We start from the raw sequence: 22,129 nt of genomic DNA on the forward strand, positions 1-22,129 counted from the left end.
ATATTTACTTAATGATGTTGCACTGTAGAGTGCCAAAAATGTATTCTATTCTTGGGGAATTCCTACCATCAGATGTCAGAGATTGGGAAATGTAAGTTTTCAGATGTTCAGTACAATCATGTACGCTTCATCATCTATCTGTCTTTTATGCTTAAAGCCAGTGAGATGGGGAACAAATTTCTAAAAAATTCTCATAAAATTCTCTAAAATAAAAGAATGCAGTGGAAAGTGAATCTATAGGATGTGGAAAGGTATAGACAAAATGTGCTCTTATCAACAAATCATTTGTACAGTGTCTCTCCTGGAAAAGGTAGTATGTGATTTACTGAAAACTGGGGGTATTTTTCACTGAGCCTTTATCCTTGAGAAATGAAGCTCTCCTTACCTGGTCACTGGGATCCGTGTCACTGCAGGAGATATGTGTCCCCTACCAGAACCTTTATGATCTTTCTCAAAACAGAAGCACTCTGGAAAAGTCAAATCACAGGAAATGAACATCTAATTTTGCAATGTACAAAACTTCTTCCTATGTCTGTGTGGGGTAATAGGGCAAAAGGCTGTTGCCACTTTGCAATCACACAGCATAGTGATGTTTGCGTGTGTTGTGCCTGACCTGATGGCATAATACCAATCTGTCCTGTCTCAGGATGCATCTGGTCAGGGTCAGTCAATCAGGAGCCAAAAGAGGAAGCAGCCGATAGATACCAGCAAGTGTAAAGCCAAGCCAGGGATCATTGAGGAACCAAATAGAGGAAGCAATGTGAAACTCACAAGAGAGTCAGAAAATGCAGTGACAGATGATGGAGATGAAAGTTTAGTGGGAAGTGATAGTGCAAGCAAGGCAGAGATTATGGGAACACTAGTTTCAGCAGACCCACCATAGAGCTTCTCCCGCGTTCCTCGCTTGTCCTTGGGTACATGGACTCTGACACGTCCTCGTATGGAGCCCATTTCCTCACCTCGGTGACTCAGAAATGTCTCAAATTGGTCAGACACACCAGTAACGGAGCGAAGAGCCACACAGCATTCACCTATGACAAGGATATTTTAGTAAAATGCTCATTGATTGAAGTAAAACCTTTTTTATGCATGAGATTTGACATGGGCTGTTTGCAAAGCCAAATAATTATATTTACCAGAATAAATATGAAATGCAATGAACATTCATTCTTTTATAAATATGTTCTTTCTGCATGGAGCATTCGTCTGCAGAAGGAACATGCAGACAAGTAAAACTGCAACACATTGCACTGCTGAGCTGAACTCTAACAGCCTTAAAAAATAATGGAAATATCAGTATTGATGAGAATATAGGAAATTTAATAAACAACACTATTGCATTCTCTTTTGAGATAGCTGGATCTTTGAAAGCAAGGCGATGATCATGAAGGGACATTTTAAGGAGGGGCAATAAATAAATTTGCTCAGTGACCAACCATATGATTCAAACCCATCACATGACTTTACAGACAACAGCAGGTGTTGGTCCTGAAGATAATCCATCTCAGACATAACTGGCAGGAGCTGTAACAGCAGACACAGAGAACCACAAGTTAACAAAATTAATTAGATAAGTGATATTTGTAGCCATTTCCCGAAAAGCTGAGCGCCTGACCTTTGGCAGCTGTTTGAAGGACCAGGCGAGTTTGAGAAACCCAGGAACTTCACAGCTCTGTGAGTCATTCTCACTTGAACGTCGTGTCTCTGCAAAGAGAAACGCTAAAGGTAAAGGACTGCTGCATGATGCTTTACAAAAAAAAAAAAAAAAAAAAACCACACTTGACATCATACCTTCAAGGCACGAGGAATGAAATTCAATGAAGAACTTTGCCTTGCTCGCTGTTTTCACAATCGCCTCGATACATTCAAGAACAATCCAGGCCCGCTCCGTGCTGGAATTTGAATCTGTTTGAATTGAAAATATTATACTGTTCTTACCATGAACACATTCAGGTAAATTACTTGCATGCGTGCCTAAAGGGAGACAACAACAAGAATGACAGCACCTGTTTTGGAGCTGGACTGTGATGTCACTCCCACTTGAAACGTGGCAAAAACAGGTGAATGATCACTTGTGAAGATGTCATCTGTGCAACCTAGTAAGAGATTATATATTACATGACTTTACTTTTATAATTACAATAACCACAATAAATACCTCTATGGCCACCCAGTATCAGTTATGTTTCAACAATTTGACAGAGTTTGTCAAAACAGAAGTTTGGCTGAAAAAGAGGAAATTACTTTTTTTTTTTTTTTTTGTGGACCACAACCCCATATGTAGAGGTAGAGAGGAGTGTTGCTTTCATTTCACTGTGGCATAAATGACCGCAGTCTACATATCTTACCATACGCACTGCAGACGATGTGTGTCTCTGGGTAGGATTTCCACAGAATCCTGTCACACCATGATGGAACATTGACTCGCACCTACAGAGACAGGAAAAAGAAAACAAAGCATTGCTTTTTTGTCTGTGTAAAAATTAAATTCATAGATATATTCATAGTGTGAGCACTGAAGGATTTCTGTTATGCCACACATTCTCATTTTAGACAGGAGGTTAATGCTTAGCGTCCTATTTTTAGAGATCAGGGCATCTAGTGTCAATCACCAACCCCTTCAGACCCTTTAAAGAGGATTAAGTTACAAATCTGGTGTGATTTTGAATCCAGCCCTCAACAGGTTGGTGATTAAGGTTTCCACTGTCTGTTACTACGTCTTTTTGTTACCAAAAAATTACAAAATGTACAAAATCAGCAGAAAATGTTTGCATTCAATATTTCATTCATGAAGATCTGATGTGTTTCTTTCATTTTGTTGAGCAGTTTATAATAAACCTACAGGCTGAAACTATAACATCTGAATATAATATGTAATTCATAAAAAAATACATAATGAAACAAAAAAATAACTTCATGTAAAGCACATCAGGAATGGACCACCCAACCAGCTGAGGTACTACTATCCCTAGTAATATACCATTAGTGTTCAACCTCAAAAGACAATCTATTATGAGTCCACAATTTTTTTGGCAACTAGGTGTAAATATTGTTTTTATTGTGGACAAGCATCATCTAAAGTGTGGCCTTTTTTTTTTTAAGAAAGAAAAAGAAAGAAAGAAAAAGCTCACCCCTGAGGTCTTATACTTTTGCCACAGGTAGCAGTCTCTAGAACCCCGTTCATACCGATAGGTGGGTGGAAATGCAATCTTCTCTTCCTCTTAACAGTGACAAACCGAAAAAATGAGAAGAAAAGTCAGTGTAGCACCACAATGAAATAGTGCTGTTGCTATTTACTAAATGTTTTTTAATTAAAAAATTGCAGTTATTTTTCACAATAACTGCCAATATAATATTGGACTTTAAGTGTAAAACAAGGGAAAACTGAAACTCACTGAAATAGAGAAAGGCCTTCCTCTTGTGTCTCTCTTGTGTCAGCTGGTCTGCACACATTAGCTCTTCAAATTCCCTTTTAGATACATGCTTCAGGATGTCCTGGAGTTAGTCAGGACCAAAAAGAAGCAGTGACATCAATATCTGGGATGTCACAAATAATTATTATTCCACATATACAATCAGAAAAGTCTTCAAGTGTGCCAAATCTGTCAGTATTTTAAGAAACAAGAGAACAAAGAAATGAAAAAGCATCAGTCTAACCTGTACATCCAGGTCAAGCCTGTAGTTGAGGTCTCCACACCAGAAGAGATGGGTGAAGCGCAGGCTTATGTCAAAGGCAAAGAGTTGTTTGTCACCCAGAGACAGCAGCCTGAGGATGTCCACAACGTTCTGGTTTCTCCTGGACATTAAACAAAATAAAAATAGATATATTTTTAAAAGAGCACAGAAATAACTGGAGCACACACACTTTCTGAACATATAAGGAGAATGCACCTCAGGACTTTGTCACTTCCAGATGTCAGGTGGCAGTTGACAAACCCAAAAGATGTTCCATTGAAGAGGAAGGAGACCCCAACAGCTCCCTTGTTCCCTGAAACAATAGAAGTAGCCAACCTCATACCACCAGATATATGAAACAGCTTGTTCTTGTTAATCATGCACAGATTTTGAGGGGGAGGCGGGGGGGGGGGGGGGGTGTCATCTATGATGCTGTACATTTACTGTATGTGCTATGTGTGCACTTGTGATGGTGAGATCATGCAGAGCTGCCTACCCAGTGTGTTTCCCAAGCCAGTCTTCACGCTGGCTGTGTTCACATGGCTGATGCGACTCTCATGTTCAGGCTTTACAAACACGGCCAGCCTCATATTCCAGAGGGACTGCACTGCCACCTACAGGATAATGGTCCACATTGTAATACTGCATTATTGCTTCCAAGCAGTCAAGACCAATTACTTAAAATTACTTAACCATTTATTAAAGGCAAACTAACTAATAACCCCCCCCCCTGCCTTTTTTTTTTTAATTATGAGGCTGCTTAAAAAAATGTATTTATTTTTAAATTTATTATTTCTGCTTCCTTACATTTAGTACTGTATATACAGCTACATTTGAGCTTTTGCATAAACTTGATCACCAATTAAAAGGTTGACATTTTTTTTAATTGCACATGCTATAAAAAGAATTCAGCACTGATTGTCATGAGGTTAAAATACAAACTTTGTGATTTGATACTGACATGTAACCTGCCTAGCAAACTGTAATGTTATATATTTCTTTTTAAATGTGAGCCTAATACTTTAATATTTTTGGTCATATCAAAGGCATTATGTTGCATGAACTCCTGATGTTGGTGTAAAAAAAAAAAAGAAAAAAAAAAGGAGTGACATTAGATTTTAGGTTTTGTAAAGGTAAATAATTTGATAGCTGGTGATTCTTTTATGAGTATGCACATGGATTTAATAATTTCTATAAGGAGTACCGGGAAAAGTAAATTGAGTTTTGAAAAAAGATATTTATAAAAAATCTTGAAAAGTAGATGGCTGTATCAACTGTTTTAATAATATACATCTATAAGTACTGCATGAAATCGCAGACATGTGTGCACAGACTCTCATCTGCGATGTTATGTATGCAAATAATAAATAAAAGAAAATTAAAATGCTGTTGTTCAAAATAGGATATTTTGGGACATAAGTGTTTAGGTGACTGTGAAATAAAGCTCCCCAATTTATCCTATCAGGAAACCTTGCTTCCTAAAGTATTTAGGAACTTTAACATTATAGTCCTATAACAATTTCAGTAATGTTAACAAACTTTAATGTATAAATTTTGTCAATCTTATTTATCAATCAAGGGCATGCCAATTTGTGACTCTACATATACATGTGATAGATTTAGATTTATTTTAGCCATATTTAGCCATAAGAATCAGTAAAGTTGGGAAAGGGACTCGTACTTGTTTGAAGTCAATGTGAGTATAGCTGCGAAGGGTTGCTTTGATATGTTCTGTCCACTCTCTCTCCCCCTGGGGGTTTTCCTGAGTCCCTAAGGCGTAGATGTCATGAGGAAGCAAGGCGGTTGACTCGTCAGGGGTGTGTCCCAGACCGCAGCAGGTCACCCACGACTGCAGACTTCGAGGAGGAGGAGAACCACCTGCACACATAAAACAGAAGAAATCAGAGTTAAAATAATCCCACAACTCTTACTCAGCACTCCCATCATATTAATGCTTACCCATATTCCAGGTGCCAACAAAAACAGAGATCACATCAGGTTCACTCCGCTGAGAGTGCCTGGTTTTCATCAGCTGGAAGAGTTGGCAGAAGGCGTCGCATTTCTAAAAGAAATGACAGTGAATTATGGTAAGAGAAACAGCAGATTCCAGTCAATAGTAAAACTTAGTATGGTGCCTTACCCGTGCGCTCTCAAATGTCATCTCCCGCGGTGTGCTGTGGTGGCTGTCAACAACCATGCGCACCTTGGCTGGGCTGCTCTGAAACTTGACAATCTGAAGGACTGTTTTATAGGAAACAAGATACAGATACGACAAATAGATATGTAATACATACATGTAATCATATTTAACAATTTATGTGCATTTGAGAAAAATGTGTTAGGAAGTTTAACCTTGATTTTGCTGACTTTATGCTAAGATATGGCCATGTTTTAATTGTTGGTGATTTTAGCATCCAAATTTGTTGTAATCTCACTCAGTGGGTGAGTGACCCACCTCATGAAAAAGGACACACACTCAATGTGGTCACTTGGTCTGGAGGTCTGTATCACTGAAATCAAAGACTGCTGGACATCGGACCAGTTCCCTGTCGTGTTTAATACTGTGGTGTGTAACCCAGGGTTGAGCAGTGAGAGACTTGTGCAGCATTGGCACACAATAAATCCCTCGACCGCTGTTCAATTTTCCTCTGCTTTCACTAACTCTGCTCTTAATGATGCCAACCTTTGTGCTGAACTACACATCAAACAGCTAGTAAATCTTTTTAACTCAACATGCTCTGGTATCCTTGATTCTGTTGCTCCACTCAGCACTAAGTGCACCAAGTCATCACATCACATAAATGAAATCACCCGTGCTCTCAGACACGACTCTCTCTTTATTATTATAGGGTCTTTACCTTACAATATAAAGTACCTTGAGGCAACTGATGTTGTGATTTGGCGCTATAAAAATTGCATTGAATTGCATTGAATTGAATTGTCACATGCTGAGAGAAAGTGTAAGAAGGACAAACTCTGGGTGTCTTCAGGGATCCTGGGTGGCTGTTTATCCAAATATCAGAGGACTGTTAAAGCTGCAAAATCTGCTTTTTTTTTAAAACATGATTTCTAGTAATAGTGACAAGCCCCAAGTTCTTTTTAATATTTTTTAACTCTGTTGTTAGCCCCTGTGATACTGTTCCTATGGAGGCTTCTTCTGTACTTTGTGAGAATTTTTTGTAATACCTTTTTGATAAACTCTGTCACAGTCTGTTTTGATCAATTTCTCTCTCCTAAATGCTCTGCTGTTTTTCAGCAGTTTGAATCTGTGTCGTTTTCTATTTTAAAGGAAGTAGTCTATTATTGAAGATCTTCTAGTTCCCCTCAAGACACTCTCCCCTCATTACTGGTTTTAGTGTTTTTATTAAATGCTTCTTTGTCATTGGGCTGTGCAGCAGCTGTTCAAACACACTGCTGCGCTGCCTTTTATCTAAAAGAAAAATCTTTCTAACTATAGGCCAATATCTAAACTACCATTTATGTCCAAAATATTGGGAAAAGGTTGTTTTTAATCAACTTCAGATCTTAGACACTCGTGATGTTTGTAAAGAGTTCCAGCCTGATTTTAAATCCCACCACAGCATTTTTAAAGATCTTCTTTGAACTGATGACTCAGGCTTCTCTGCAGTCCTGGTTGTTAGATTTAACTGCTGCTTTTGACACAGTCGATCACAACATTCTTTTGTCAAGACTTGAACACGTTGCTGGTCTTAAAGCCACAGTTTTGTCGTAGTTTAAATCATATTTGTCAGAGACTCTTTTTCTGTAGGGGGAACACGCCTCTTCCTCAGCCCCTATTTGTTGTGGTTTACCACAAGAGTCCATTTTGGGTCCTGCTCTGTTTTTTCATTATATATGCTGCCTTTGGGATTGATTTTCAGAAAGAACAATATTCTCTTTCATTGTTATGCTGACATTTATTTTGAAATGTATTTTTCTAAAAGTGGATGCCTTTGTCCCACTGCAGCCTCTGTTTAAATGTCTACAAGATGCCAAAGACAGGTTAACACTGAGCTTACTCTTAATGAAAACAAGGCTGAAATTATTGTATTTGGAAATCATGCCCCTCTGGATGAGTTAACCGATACCCTCGGCCCTCGTGCTTCCTATTGTTCCCCCACTATTAGAAATCTTGGAGTGTTTTTAGATCTCTTAAATTAGAGAAGCAATTGAGTTTTTATCAGTTATGTCAGCTTGCCAAAGTAACATCCTATCTTCCTCCAAAAGATCTCAAAAAATGTATTCATGCCTTCATCACCTCTAGACTGGAGTACTGCAGGTCTCTGTATTTAGGTCTTGAACGCTCATCTCACCATTGCTTGCAGTTAAACCAACATGCTGCCTCATGTCTTTTAACAGTTATTAATTGGCATGATCATAATACTCCAGTTATAGCAGGTTTACACTGACTCCCTGTCTGTTTTCGTATTGATTTTTAAGATTGATGTATGCACCCAGCAATTTAACCAACCTACTCAACTTATATACCTCCAACAGAGCACTTAGATCTATCCAGATGCAGTTAATGCAGCTGAGGTCTCAATTAAAGCATAATGGGGATTGAATTTTGCAGACCCGAGACTCTGGACTATCCCATCACTTGATATTTGTTCTCTATACAGTCTTTTAAATCCCATCTTAAAACACATTATTTTACTTCAGCTTTTAATTTGAGTTCAGTTTGAGTCCCATCATGATTTTTATTTTGTGGTGTTTTTGTATTCTAGCCTGTTTTTAGTCAGTTTTATTGTATTTGTTTGTTTTTATGTTTTATTTTATTGCTCTATGATTTTATCTTGTTTTAGACTAACTTGTAAGGCACTTTGGTTAACCTTGTTGCTTTTAAATATGCTATAGAAAAACAGCTGACATTGACATGTTTAGGCTACTGTAAATATTTAGGAAGCAAAGATTTTCTTACTTCTGTCATGCGAGACCCTCTCTATACCAAATGAACCAGTCTTCTTGTCAAAAACCAAAACTCCTGTGTCCACATCCACAGAAATTGTTTGTCTGCCATACCTCAACATCTTCACCTGAAAAAAATGTGAATGCATTTATGGGCAGAGATCAGCTAATTTGTCTTGCTTTCAGTCACCTCTTTAAAAGATGGCATGTAACTGAAGAACAAACGATAAATTTTTGTTGGTTTTCAAACTAAGATCTTTTTTCGCTCTGGTTTACCTGAAAGGAGTAGACTGGCAGCTGCCGGGCATTGCTCTTTGCAGGTGGTACGCTGGTCGGTATCGGTTCAGGGGCTGGCGGGCTGGTCTGCACTGCCAGGTTGTGACTGGTCACAGCATCTTGTAAAGCTTTTAATACCTATGTGGAAAAGGATATTGCAGTATATAACTTGTGCTCTTGCAGAAAAAAAAAACCTATTACCTTATAACCACCAAGGAGGTTGTTTTTGGCTGTGTGTGTGTGTGTGTGTGTGTGTGTGTGTGTGTGTGTGTGTGTGTGTGTGTGTGTGTGTGTGTGTGTGTGTGTGTGTGTGTGTGTGTGAGACATTTCACATCTTCCTTTCTTTCAAGTTGACCCCAAAATGGCAATACTTTAAAGAAAGTATTGTCAAAAGAATGAGCTTCCTAGTTAGTTGGGAATATATAGTAGCATGCTCAAAAAAATTAAAGGAACACTTCATGCTGGTTATCTATACTGATATGGACTGGGTAATGTGTTAGGAATGAAAGGTTGCCACATTGTTTAATGGCAATTAAAATTATCAACCTACAGAGGGCTGAATTCAAAGATACCCAAAAATCAAAGTTAAAAAATGATGCAGCAGGCTCGTCCATTTTGCCCAAATTTCATTGCAGCAACTCAAAATGGTGCTTGTATGCACACCTGATAACATTGGAGAATGCTCCTAATGAAACAATGGATGGTGTCCAGGGGGATCTCCTCCCAGAGAGACCTCCCAGATGAGATGCAACCTGGCGGCGTTGAATGGACTGAAACATAATGTTCCAGAGGGGTTCTATTAGATTTAACTCAGGCAAGAGTGGGGGCCAGTCAATGGTATCAGGTCCTCCATCCTTCAGGAACTGCCTGCATACTCTTACCGCATGAGGCCATGCTTTGTCGTGTACCAGGGGGGAACCCAGGACTGACTGCACCAGTGTAGCGTCTGACAATGGGTCTAAGGATTTCATTCTGATACCTAATCGCAATCAGGGTGCTGTTGCCTGGTCTGTAGAGGTCTGAGTCTCTCTATGGATATGCCTCCCCACACCTTCACTGACCCACCACCAAACTGGTGATGCTGAATGATGTTAGAGTCAGCATACTGTCCTCCACGGCTTCTCCGGACCCTTTCACAACTGTCACATGTGCTCAGGGTGAACCTGCTAACATCTGTGAAAAGCACAGGGTGTCAGTGGTGAACCTGCCAATTCTGGTATTCTATGGCAAATGCCAATTGGGCTGCATGGTGCCAGGCAGCGAGCACAGGGCCCACTAGAGGATGTTGGGCCCTCAGACCACCCTCATAAAATCTGTTTCTGATTGTTTGGTTAGAGTGGCCTGCTGGAGGTCATTTTGTGGGGCTCTGTCAGTGCTCATCCTGTTCCTCCTTGCACAAAGGAGCAGATATCAGTCCTGATCAGTTAAGGACTTTCTACAGCCCTGTCCAGCTCTTCTAGAGTAACTTGCCTCCCTCCTGGAATCTCCTCTATGCTTTTGATACTGTGCTGAAAAGCACAGCAAATCTTCTGGAAATGGCACATATTGATCTGCAATCCTGGAGTTGGACTACCTGTGCAACCTGTGTAGGGTCCAGGTATCGCCTCATGCTACCAGTAGTGACACTGACCCTAGCCAAATGCAAAACTAGAAACACAATATTTATATATCTCTATTGCTCATAAACTAGATGAACATTTTCATCAGAAGTCTTCATTAGATACACTGTATTTCCAAAAGTAATAGCTTAAACTTAGCTTGAAGTTGAGTCCCATTCTTAATCCACAGGGTTTAATGTGATGTTGGCCCACCCTTTGCAGATATAACAGCTTAAATTTTTGTGGGAAAACTTTCCACAAGGTTTAGGATTGTGATTTTTGACCATTCTTCCAGGAGCACATTTGTGATGTTACACACTGATGTTGGACGAGACGGCCTGACTCACAGCCTCCGCTCAAATTCATCCTAAAGGCATTCTGGTGGGTTGTGGGCATGATTCTGTGCAAGCCAGTGAAGTTCTTCCACACAAAACTCACTCATCCATGTCTTTATGGACCTGCTTTGTGCACTGGTGCGCAGTCATGTTGGAACAGGAAGGGATCATCCCCAATTTGTTCCCACAAATTTGGGAGCATGAAATTGTCCAAAATGTCTTGGTATGCTGAAGCATTAAGAGTTCCTTTCACTGGAACTAAGGGGCGAGCCCAACTCCTGTGAAACAACCCCACACCATAATCTACCAAACTTTACACTTGGCACAGTGCACTCAGAGAAGTACCGTTTTCCTGGCAACTGCCAAACCCAGACTCATCCATCGGATTTTCAGACAGAGAAGTGTGATTCATCACTCCAGATAACATGTCTCCACTGCTCTAGAGTCCAGTGGTGGTGTGATTTGCACCACTGCATCCAATGCTTTGCTTTGTGCTTGCTGATATAAGGCTTGGATGCAGCTGCTCCAGCTATATACACAGTGTTCTAGAGCTAATCTGAAGGTCACATGTACTTTGGAGGTCTGTAGTGACTGACTCTGCAGAAAGTTGGTGACCTCTGCTCACTATGCACCTCAGCATCCACTGACCCCGATCTGTGATTTTATGTGGCCTATCACTTTGTGGCGGAGTTGATGTGATTCACAATCACTTCCACTTTGTTATAATACCACTAACAGTTGACTGTGGAATATTTAGCAGTGAGGAAATTTCACGACTGGACTAGTTGCACAGCTGGCATCCTATCATGATACCACACTGGAATTTACTGAGCTCCTGAGTGCAACCCATTCTTACACAAATGTTTGTAGAAGCAGTCTGCATGCCTAGGTGCTTGGTTTTATACCCCTGTGGCCATAGGAGAGATTGGAACACCTGAATTCAATGATTTGGATGGGTGAGTGAATTTGCCAATATAGTGTATCTTAAGTGAATTTTCTGATATTTGACATTTTTCAATTCCATAGCAGCAGTTTTAGGTTTATCTTAAACACACCTTTTTCTCCAGCGAAGAAAGGAGGCTGACCAAAGCCGAGATCTTACACAGCAGGTTGTCTATATCCATCTCTGAACCCTTGTTCACAATAAGAAATAAAATAAGCACAATTAGTCTGTCTATATGAACGTGTACTACAGTTAGTGCATAGTCCTATAAAATCATACTACATGGTTTGTATTGTACCTGTGCCTTGGTGGGTGTTAAAGAGCAGCTGGGATGGTCAAAGACTTTGGCCAGGGTTTCCAGACTTGAGAGAGTCAGATCAATCTCACTGTGGAATCAATAAATGCACAATTTTAATTTAATCTCCACCCCTTATCCAAATCAGGGTTGCAAGGAAGCTGGAGCCTATCCAAGCTGTCATAGGGCGTAAGGCGAGGTAAACCCTGGACAGGTCAGCAGTCTATCACAGGGCAAACAGAGAGAGACAGACACCATTCATTCTCACAATCATACCTATAGCCAATTTAATATTACCAGGTCACCTAACAAGCAGGTCTTTGAACTGTGGGAAGAAGCTGGTGTACCCAGAGAGAACCCATGCAGGTCCACAGAAAGGTCCCAGTGGACCTGCGGTAGATTCAAACACTTCACCATCATGCCACCTAATCATCATCAAATATATTTAATTTTTAAAAAAACAATCAGAAATTAAAAGTCTATTGCAAGTGAACTAGCACATACTCTGCATATATCAAAAAAATGACAACACACAGCAAAACAGTCCATACATTGCAAGCTGCCACAACTGGTAATAAGCTTATCATTCAGTGTGAAGTGATGCTAACCTGTTGAGGCCTTGGCAGGCAGCACCCAGAGTATGTCTGAGGTGGGATAGAGTTGTTGCCCCTTTATGCACATTCTCAATGTCAAGAGGAAGTTCACTGAAGAGGTAGTCATTCAACAGGCCAACAACATCACCTGCAGTACTATTAAATAAAACAGACAGAATTCAGATTACATTGAATAAAGCATGAAAGCCATTTCTGTTCTGTCGTGAACGTGAGAGAAACAAAGTAGACTAAGAGCAGAACAGATAGTATATCAGCAGTTTATTAATAGGGCAAAAAAAAAAAAATCAAAAGAAGGAAGTGTTGCTATGCTTGATTGCCAACAGGTGCGTAAGTCACGAAAAGTGTTGATTAGATGCAACCATATTAATGTGACACTAGAAATGAACATATAACATAAGCTTGTACACAATCACATTTATGCACTTAATGTGGTCCTGTAATACAAAATATGGACACTTTAGTTATGCAAAGCTAAAAAATTATAATATGAATTAGGCAGGGAACGTCTCTGAAAATGGAGTACATTGTTGCTAATGGTATTATTTAATAAATATACCTGGATGTGTTCACCGCTTGCAACTTATCGAGGAACAGGGCATGAGGGACTGGTTTTGTTGGGGATCCTGCGAAAGGCACTGTGCTGACAGACGTTGGAGCAGAAGGTGGCTTCTCATCATCTGTCCATACACAAAACACAAAATTTGACCACTGCACCTGAAAAGGTGGATACATTTTTTTTTTTTATGTGTACCAGATATACAAACAATAAATATTTAACACAGCAGCTGACGTCCAACCTGAGCTCTCATCCCCACTGTCCGTATCACGGGGAACAGGGTAGAGCAGAGGAATAACCAGGCCTTTGTGGGGTTGCTGGTACCCCAACACCAAGTCCTCCAGTGTGCGGAAACAATTCACCTGCACCCCTTGTGTTGTCTATGAAATACACAAACACAACAGCAGCGCATTAATTTTGTATAGTATAGAAAGTGGCAAGAACTCATTCTAAACAGGAAAGGCCACAGTGCAAATTACCAGTATGCATATAATCAGTTAAGCAGTTTGAATCAGAAAAAGGTGTTTCTGTTTTTAAAGGTTGTGCAAATAAATACACGTATTACTACATAGCTACATAGACCATTAAAAGTAATGGTCTACTGTATGAAGGTGTTTGTCTAGAAAGACTAAAATATAAAGTTCTTTGATTTCTGATTAATCAAAGATGATATTTCAAAATAGACTGGCACGATATCTGCACATTGTTACAGAACAATTTGAGTATTATATGGACACACAAAAAAAGAAAATCAATTTTAACTTGTATACCTTAATTTGTTTTCAACGAATGTTTCGCACCATCCCCCCACCCCTTCCCTCTTCTGAAATATTGCCTAGCAGAGCAAAGCAGAAGTATTGATTTGCATGACAGAAAAAGTCACATACAGATAATTTGTTGTGATAAAAGTTGTCCCAGAGGGATTTAGAAAGCTTCCCCCTCTGCCCCCAAAAAGCTATGACATCACTTAGAGCCATTTCCTGACTAGAGCAGCATGCTGTTTCACTGTCATCCTGCATAAAATAAGTCTAAAGTGCCACCCCCACCACAAAATAGAAAATGATGTTTATTACATGACTACGTTAACACATTTAAACCACAAGATCAAGTAAGCCTTCTCTCAAGGTTTTCACTAAAATCTGGAAAACTACAGTTCAGTGGAATTCAAAGCAGTAATGACCAAAAGTTAAGATTAAGCAAAGGTGCTGTCATAGGTCCTCACAGTTCACAAAATGGCACATCAGACCACAAAGCCAAATGTGCCCTTTTCCTGTGCCCTCTTTTAGAAGGTTTTGTTTTCAATTTGTGGTAAGAAACCATTTTTGGCTTGAGCTACTGGTCTGTTTTGCCAGGAACTCTTCAAATAGTATTTTTATACCACAAGGGTCTCTTGAAAAGCAATTAAAAAGAAATGAAAAGGAATAGAAGACAGTGAAAGACAAAATTGGCCCCAAAATATCTCCATGGCCCTCTTGGAAAAACAAAAAGGCAAGCGCGCGACTAGTGAGTTAGTGGCGCAAACCCAGTGAGGGGAAAATACATACTGAAGGTTTATACTCATGGCAGTGGAAAAACAGCTGAAATAGCAACAGAGTTTTAGGTCTTTATTGGAAAGCGGAGGATTTTTCCAAGTCAACTGCCCTACAAAAAAAAAAACAAACAAACTGCCAGACAATCATTATTAAACTTGTTATTGAACTTTAATAAGCAGACATTGTTAAAAATAAAAAAAAAGGTCAAAGATGATTTGTGGTTTAGGCCCCAAAAACGTTTATTCCTCTCACTCTCTCGCTTTCTCTCACCCACTGAGTGTGTGCTTTTGTGGTTGCAATCTTTATGCTTGTGTGTGTTTTTTATAATCTAATAATCAGGTCATTTGCTAACTGCTGCACAAAGCATCAAAAACAGACACATACCATCGCTGGCTTAAACTCTGCCACATCCAACAGAATCATTACGCTTAATAGAAACAGCCCCATATATACACATGACAAATAAGCACACCCATTGGTCAATGACTTAGTGTGTGGGTTGAGTAGGAATCTCTGAGACATTAAAACAATTTCTCCTCTGTGCTGCTGAGCTCATGCTGCAAGCATGCAGCCACATGGCAGAGATGCCATTCAAACAACAAAGTTACTGCAGTTGTAAGAGAGTCTGTACAGAGAGGAAACACAAACATGTTCCTGTTCTTACAACAGACAATTACAAACCGCTGTTTGATCATTCTAACTTGAGCTCTCTTCACCCCTGTGTGCACAGTTTGTGACAAGGTTTCAGACACATTTGGTGTGGTATTTTTACTTTGGTCCTTTTCCTAGAAAGAGCATCCAGGGTCATGTGACAGTGAACACTCACCTGAACTGCTAGGAGACCATCTGCATCAGGAAGAATACGATAAGTGTGAACATGACGTTGGAACCTTCAGAAACCAAAAATGACAGTTGTTATTGGTATTGCAGATTACTACAAAGCATTCAAAGGTTAAGTCTAATAATTTATATAAGGACCACATGTGTAGCTGTAGTAAAAGACACTAACTTTCTCAGTAACACACCAGTTGTTTTACAAATCACTGACGATGTGGACTGTAAGTTAAACAATGTGTCAAAGGCCCTTCAATCATCATCTCCATCCATCACTTCACAGAACACAGTCAGACAGCATATAAAGATGAACAGCGGTTTAAACTGTCGTGCTACAGTATATTACATGAGCAAAGCGACAGAGGAAAGATTCGGTACAAACACAAAAAGTAGTGGGGAAATTTTAGAAACTTAAAGACTGAATGAGATACTGAGAAAAGAATGAAGGGAAAGTGGGAGCACTGTGACCAGCCAGGCTCAGCTTTCAGGAATGTATCTGGCTTTGGCTGATGAGCAGTCAGCGTAGTGCGGTCGCTGGAGCTCCTGCCCACTTTCAGGGGCCCCAGGGAAGAAAGAGGGGTAAGTGGGGAAACAGGGAGTAATAAGCTAGGGTTAGACTGGCTGAGATGGACTTTACTTGGACGGTACCATATGACTAGTCTGGAGAGTGTGTATTTGTGAAGTCTGCCCAGCATGTAGGCACCCCTTTTAGCCACAGATGTTTCTTCACTGCCTTCTGGCAGATGATGGTGAAAGTGATGGATATGACAGGATGAGAGAAGCTGCTGAATATATTTACAAATGAGGACATTCTGTAGAAATACATTTTGAATATTTGCCACGTCTATAGTCCAAAATCTAAATGTCTTACAAGAGTAGGAGTACTTATTTATGGTTTTGTGTAAAAGCAGAACAATATATTATTAATTTGATATTTTCAGTGATATGAAACTCATAAAATTAGACTTTCTTCCAATATGTTTTGCAATATCAGTACAGAAGGCCACGTAGTCTTGCATTTTCCCTTTTAAGTTCTCACAGATGGAGCATTACTAACAACAGCTTCACATTTATTAAACCATCTAAAAAGTATACACCATAAAACAAATGTGTTTGATTGGGATTGGCAAGACAAAGTGCCCGTTTTCTAAGTAGGTGAAAGTGTATGTGTTCATGTGTGTACTCACAGCAGGCATAATGCATAGGCTCCTGGCACAGACTCACTGTCTCTCACTAGGTAGCTGCCATCCCTCCCTGCCCGTGCCAACAAGTCCTCTGCATGCACACGGCTGATGTCACGGTGATACCATGCTGCCGTAGCCATGGCAATCAATGTTGAGAGCAATGATCATAAAAATAATCCACATGAGGTGATGACATAAGTTTAATGCAAGTTTACTGAGACTTTGATGGCACCGCACTGGAGCTCTGTCACTTATGCCATTGGCCACAGAGTGTGTTGAGCGATCTACTTTAGTGTTTCAGCCTTTCCCATGATCCTCTTCTTCATGACCAAAGTGTCAAAAAGAAATTTCTATCAGTTAGCACTTCCTGGGTTCCTGTTGTTTCCTTCTGGGCAACATATCCTGTTGAACTGCGGGCAGAAAGAAGAAATATCCAGCTGAGTGCAAGGTTAGTCCACTCCAGCAACAGCCTTCAGTCCACCTATCTGGTAATATCCTTGTGTAGAGAGACCCAGTTTCAGTTTTTGGTCGCAAGTTGCTGCACCTAGGTGGGTGTGTTGCTCCAACAAACACAGACCATCACAACAGAGCGAGAGGAAAAACGACGAGAGGTGCAGAGTCTGAATGAAGCAGCCAGCCCTCAGGCAATGACGGAGCCTGTAGCTTAACCACAAACACAAGCCCTCCTCTTGTCCCAAAACAAAAGCCCCACATGCAAACAACAGGAAAAGAAGAACCAAGAATGGCAAAATAAACAAATCAAGCCGCACACATAGCACTTACACACTCACAGGCACACACGCACACAGCAGAGACAGAAACATACCAGATGGAACTCAAGTCAGCACTAAAACCAGACAGGCATGCAACAGAAACCAGACTAATTCAAATGATTTCCCAGCTCTGTTGCCATATAAGGGAATAGGAACAACCTCCAAAAATTCAGCTGATCACTGCAGTTGCCATTTCTTCTTCCAAGCTCAGATTCCATTTGGAGTTTGTCTGGCTGGAAGCAGGCTACTCTGGGAGTGTTACTTTCATGCTGGAGGAGTGTGCTGCTGTGTGTCTTGTCAGAAGAGATCCCGTCTGCTCTGGCGTGGTCTCCAGCAGTTCTTCAGAGTACTGTCAGAGCAGAGGGAGGGAGCAAAGAGGCAGAGGACAACCCCATAAGAGCACAGGGCAGACAGAGGAAGTGACTCGACATTCCAGATGGCGGACATAGCCAGGAGAATTCTTGCGAGGGCCTCAACTTCACCACTGGAGTGTGAAACAGAATACTGCTTCCTTTTCTTTATTTCCTCCCTTCTATTTCCCCCTTCCTTCCCGTGCCTTTTGTCTTTCTTGAAATTCCAAACAGAAAACACAGCTCTCCACTCACTGGTGGGCTGTTTAGCTCAACTTCAGTATCTACCTCATTTTCCAATATCCCTATCTTCAGACATTTTACATTGTGGCCAGCACATTTTTACTTCACCCCTTCTTTCTGTCAGCCCACCCACTTTCTTGCTGTAACCCTCACTTCCCTTCCTTTCTTGCGCACTCCTTCCCTCTCAGTAAAACGCTATATCCATATGGTTATGATCATCCCTAACATTCTTATTTTTGCCCTCCTAAAACATCACTCGCTATTCAGCCCTCCTACGTTCCTCCCACTCCATTAGCTGGAGCGAATAACTCTGTGGGAAGCTGTTACTGTTCAGCCTCTCGCTACTCAGCAGAAATGTGCCGACCACCAACCACAGATCCCATAAAACAAATAGACACAAGTACATCCCAATCTGATGATGCATCTGCTTAACCCTCAATCTATATCAGTTCTTTTTAGAATGACCATGTGCTTTACACAGCAGATTATTGAACAATAAAAAAAATCCTTGCCAAGCTGACGCACTAAATGCTAACTAGCATGCTCACAGCAACAATGAAAACATGCTAAATCAGCAGCTAATGTTTAGGAGGGATAATTTATTTGTGATGATCTTAGTTTGGCCAATTATGATTGATAATTACATAACTGAGACTGGAATGTCTTTATTGGTTTTGCTAGTATTTTAAATATCTGATTTGATGGTTCATCTGATGATGAACATTTAAGGTGATTACAAATCATCCAGAAGGGAACAAAATGGTAATGGTAAAATTAAGGGTAATCTGTCCAATAAATGTTAAAACATTTTATTCAGAACCACAAATGTAAACCTTCTGGTTGTGCTAGAACAGTGGTTCCCAAAGTCAAGAGTGCTGCAGCCCACTTAAAAACCAGAAAATCCCACGGGCCCCCCTCTCCCCCAGTTGTCCGATAGCGCCAGACTGTGAAATTTTCCTGGCTAGAAGCCTGTCTTTACTCTCATCAAAAGAAAGTGATGTTTCCTTGAAAAATTAATTAAAAAAAACATAACACAGTATGTTGGCTATAAATTGCTAATGCTACCCAGTCATATGTAAAGTGCTAATGCCAATATGTGACCCACTTGCCACTGGGACACAACAACTGATACAAGAGCAGTAAATTTAGGTCAGAGTAACGAGCAATTTTCCAAACTAACCACCTCCTATTACGAGTTTTAATTTGCTTTTATTTAAATAAATACATCTATATAAATATGTAACTATGCATACTTGTTAGTAATTTCAAACTGAATTTCTGCTATTACTGTGGCCTCCCTGCAGTACCTTTGCAGCCCACACTTTAAGAACCACTGTGCTAGAAGAAAGGCCCCTGGATAGGTAGAGCAAGAATCATTAACCCTGATGCAATCTCTTCATTACTTTATGTCAAACCCACAAATAAGAAAAATGGACTGGTACTTATGCAGCACTTTTCTGACTGACCACTGAAAGTACTTTTTATTAAAAGTGCCACATTCATATAGTGCTTTTTTCTTTTTCCAAACACTGTCTAACACCAATGGATGCATCAGGAGCAATTTGAGGTTCAGTATGCTGCCCAAGAACACCTCAACATGCAGACTTAAGGAGCCAGTGGATCAAACCACTGAGCTTCCAACTCGTAGATGACTCATTCAACCTTCTGAACCATAGCCACTCAAAAGATAATGTAGATATTTCAATAGTAAAACCCCTGACCTGCAGGTGGTCACCAAAGTCATATGGTAAATTCTTTGAAGATAATGAATATATTTGTAGCAAGGATTGACTAAAACCACAAATGTCAACCACATTGTGGTGCTAGTTGAAAACTCAGAAAATCACAGATTAGATTCATGTTCTTGGGACACAGAATCACTGCTGACTGTAAGATTCATTTTCTTGAAATAGTAAACATTTACATAAAATTTCTTAACATTTCAGTTGTTGTTCAGATGCTTCAGTGCAGACCAAGCTGTACCCACCACTCAAGAGACTCACGTCACTAGGTAAGCAGAAAAAAACTTGGAAGAACTTGGTGGTGCTCTCATTTGGTGTTGGCTCTCACTGCGGTATTATATCACTTCTTGTGGTGTTTTTTTTTTTTTTTTTGATTAATTATAAATCTCTAGATAACGACTTATTTCATAGTGTAATCTTGACGTGCTTCATTCAAAGCACACTCTGGTGTCCAAAAAATGATCTGGGCTTTATAGATAATTGGAAAAACTTCTGGGTAAAACCTGGTCTTGTTAGGAGAGACAGCATCCACAGGTTGAGACCAGGAAGCAGCGTTGCAGTCTTACACTCCTCTCTGCAGCTTCTCTCCTCCTGTCATCCTCCAAAAATCCCATTTCCATAGACATTGTGTCTGCTCCCAGACCACCAAAAAACAAACCAAAAACCAGCAAAAAAACAATGTAAGCATAAAAATGTACAACTTTCAACTGCACCAAAGAGTAAAACAGTTAAATGTGGCTTATTAAACATTAGGTCTCTCATTTCTAAGTCCCTGTTAGTAAATGATTTAATAATTGATCAACATATTGACTTATTCTGCCTTACAGAAATCTGGTTACAGCAGGATGAATATGTTAGTTTAAATGAATCAACCCCCGAGTCACAATAACTGTCAGAATGTTTGAAGTACAGGTCGAGGAGGAGGAGTAGCAGCTATCTTCGACTCCAGCTTGTTAATTAACCAAAGACCCAGACAGAGTTTTAATTAATTTGAAAACCTGACTCTTAGCCTTGTCCACCCTAACTAGAAAATTCAAAAATCTGTTTTATTTGTTATCTATCATCCACCTGGCCTTACTCAGAGTTTCTATCTGATTATTCAGACTTTTTATCTGTTGGTGCTCAGTTCAGATAAAATAATTATTGTGGTTGATTTTAACATCCATGTAGATGCTGAAAATGACAGCTTCCACACTGCATTTAATCTATTATTAGACTCAACTGGCTTCTCTCAAATGTAAATGAGCCCACCCACCACTTTAATTCCACTCTGGATCTTGTCCTGAGATATGGCATAGAAACTGAACATTTAACTGTAAACTGTAACCAAAAACCCTCTCTTGTCTGATCACTTCTTAATAATGTTTAAATTTACAATAATCTATTACACAGCTGTGGGGAATAAATATCATTACAGTAGAAGTCTTTCTGAAAGTGCTGTAACTAAGTTTAGCGATATAATTCCTCCACTATTATCTTCCTCAGTGCCATGTGCCAACACAGTGCAGAGCATGTATCTAAACTCTACTCCCACCGAGGTCAGTTATTTCATCAGTAGTTTTTTGGATATCATGGCCCCTCTGAAAAAGAAAGCCTCAAATCATTAGTGCTTGACTCTTGGGTATAACTCACACGGGTATAACGCACAGCTTAAAGCAGATAACTTCTGGAAGAATGGATTAAAGCATGCTGTAGGTATTAAAGGTACTGTGCTACAGTTTTTTGAATCATATCTATCTAACAGACTCCAGTTTGTTTAAATAAATCGAGAGTCTTCTTCACACACTAAGGTTTATTATGGAGATCCACAGGGTTCTGTGCTAGGCTCAATTCTATTTACAATATACATACTTCCCTTAGGCAGTATTATTAGAAAGCATAGCATACATTTTAATTGTTATGCAGATTATACCCAGCTTTATCTATCCACAAAGCCAGATGACGCACATCAATTAGTTAAACTGCAGGAATGTCTTAAAGACATAAAGGCCTGAATGACCTCTAATTCCCTGATTGTGAATTCAGATAAAACTGAAGTTATTGTACTCATCCCTAAAAATCTCTGAAACATGGTGTGGATGAGATCACCTTGGCCTCCAGAAACACTGTGAGGAATCTTGGAGTTATTTTTTGTTAGGATATGTTTTTCAGTGCCCATATCATCCCAATAGAGGACTTCACTCTCAGACTGCTGGCATACTTGTGGTTCCTAGGGTTTTAAAAGTAGAATGGGAGGCAGAGCCTTCAGCTTTCAGACCCCTCTTCTATGGA

At 39.9% G+C, this 22,129-nt stretch overlaps 1 protein-coding gene across 3 annotated transcripts in view; it reads right to left on the reverse strand.

Moving 5' to 3' along the window:
- The window catches only part of inppl1b (inositol polyphosphate phosphatase-like 1b), a 37,918-nt gene that overhangs the window by 4,904 nt on the left and 10,885 nt on the right, over window positions 1-22,129 (reverse strand). Inside the window, exons 1-25 of one of the 3 annotated variants that reach the window (XM_030739040.1) lie at window positions 17,683-17,932; window positions 16,754-17,160; window positions 15,559-15,622; window positions 13,442-13,580; window positions 13,201-13,321; window positions 12,639-12,779; window positions 12,034-12,121; window positions 11,848-11,925; window positions 8,860-8,997; window positions 8,597-8,711; window positions 5,816-5,916; window positions 5,635-5,737; window positions 5,357-5,553; window positions 4,172-4,289; window positions 3,892-3,988; window positions 3,658-3,796; window positions 3,396-3,495; window positions 3,132-3,220; window positions 2,349-2,430; window positions 2,007-2,096; window positions 1,792-1,905; window positions 1,616-1,704; window positions 1,437-1,524; window positions 879-1,031; window positions 386-467 (exon numbers count right to left, since the gene is read on the reverse strand). In XM_030739040.1, the coding sequence (XP_030594900.1) occupies window positions 386-467; window positions 879-1,031; window positions 1,437-1,524; window positions 1,616-1,704; window positions 1,792-1,905; window positions 2,007-2,096; window positions 2,349-2,430; window positions 3,132-3,220; window positions 3,396-3,495; window positions 3,658-3,796; window positions 3,892-3,988; window positions 4,172-4,289; window positions 5,357-5,553; window positions 5,635-5,737; window positions 5,816-5,916; window positions 8,597-8,711; window positions 8,860-8,997; window positions 11,848-11,925; window positions 12,034-12,121; window positions 12,639-12,779; window positions 13,201-13,321; window positions 13,442-13,580; window positions 15,559-15,622; window positions 16,754-16,890 (2,663 nt within the window). In that variant the 5' untranslated portion in view covers window positions 16,891-17,160; window positions 17,683-17,932. Of the gene's footprint in view, window positions 1-385; window positions 468-878; window positions 1,032-1,436; window positions 1,525-1,615; window positions 1,705-1,791; window positions 1,906-2,006; window positions 2,097-2,348; window positions 2,431-3,131; window positions 3,221-3,395; window positions 3,496-3,657; window positions 3,797-3,891; window positions 3,989-4,171; window positions 4,290-5,356; window positions 5,554-5,634; window positions 5,738-5,815; window positions 5,917-8,596; window positions 8,712-8,859; window positions 8,998-11,847; window positions 11,926-12,033; window positions 12,122-12,638; window positions 12,780-13,200; window positions 13,322-13,441; window positions 13,581-15,558; window positions 15,623-16,753; window positions 17,933-22,129 lie in introns of those variants that run through there. The other 2 variants (XM_030739041.1, XM_030739042.1) reach the window with 2 other exon arrangements.

Source organism: Archocentrus centrarchus, chromosome 10, assembly GCF_007364275.1.
Source record: "Archocentrus centrarchus isolate MPI-CPG fArcCen1 chromosome 10, fArcCen1, whole genome shotgun sequence".
NCBI classification, from domain to species: Eukaryota; Metazoa; Chordata; class Actinopteri; order Cichliformes; family Cichlidae; genus Archocentrus; species Archocentrus centrarchus.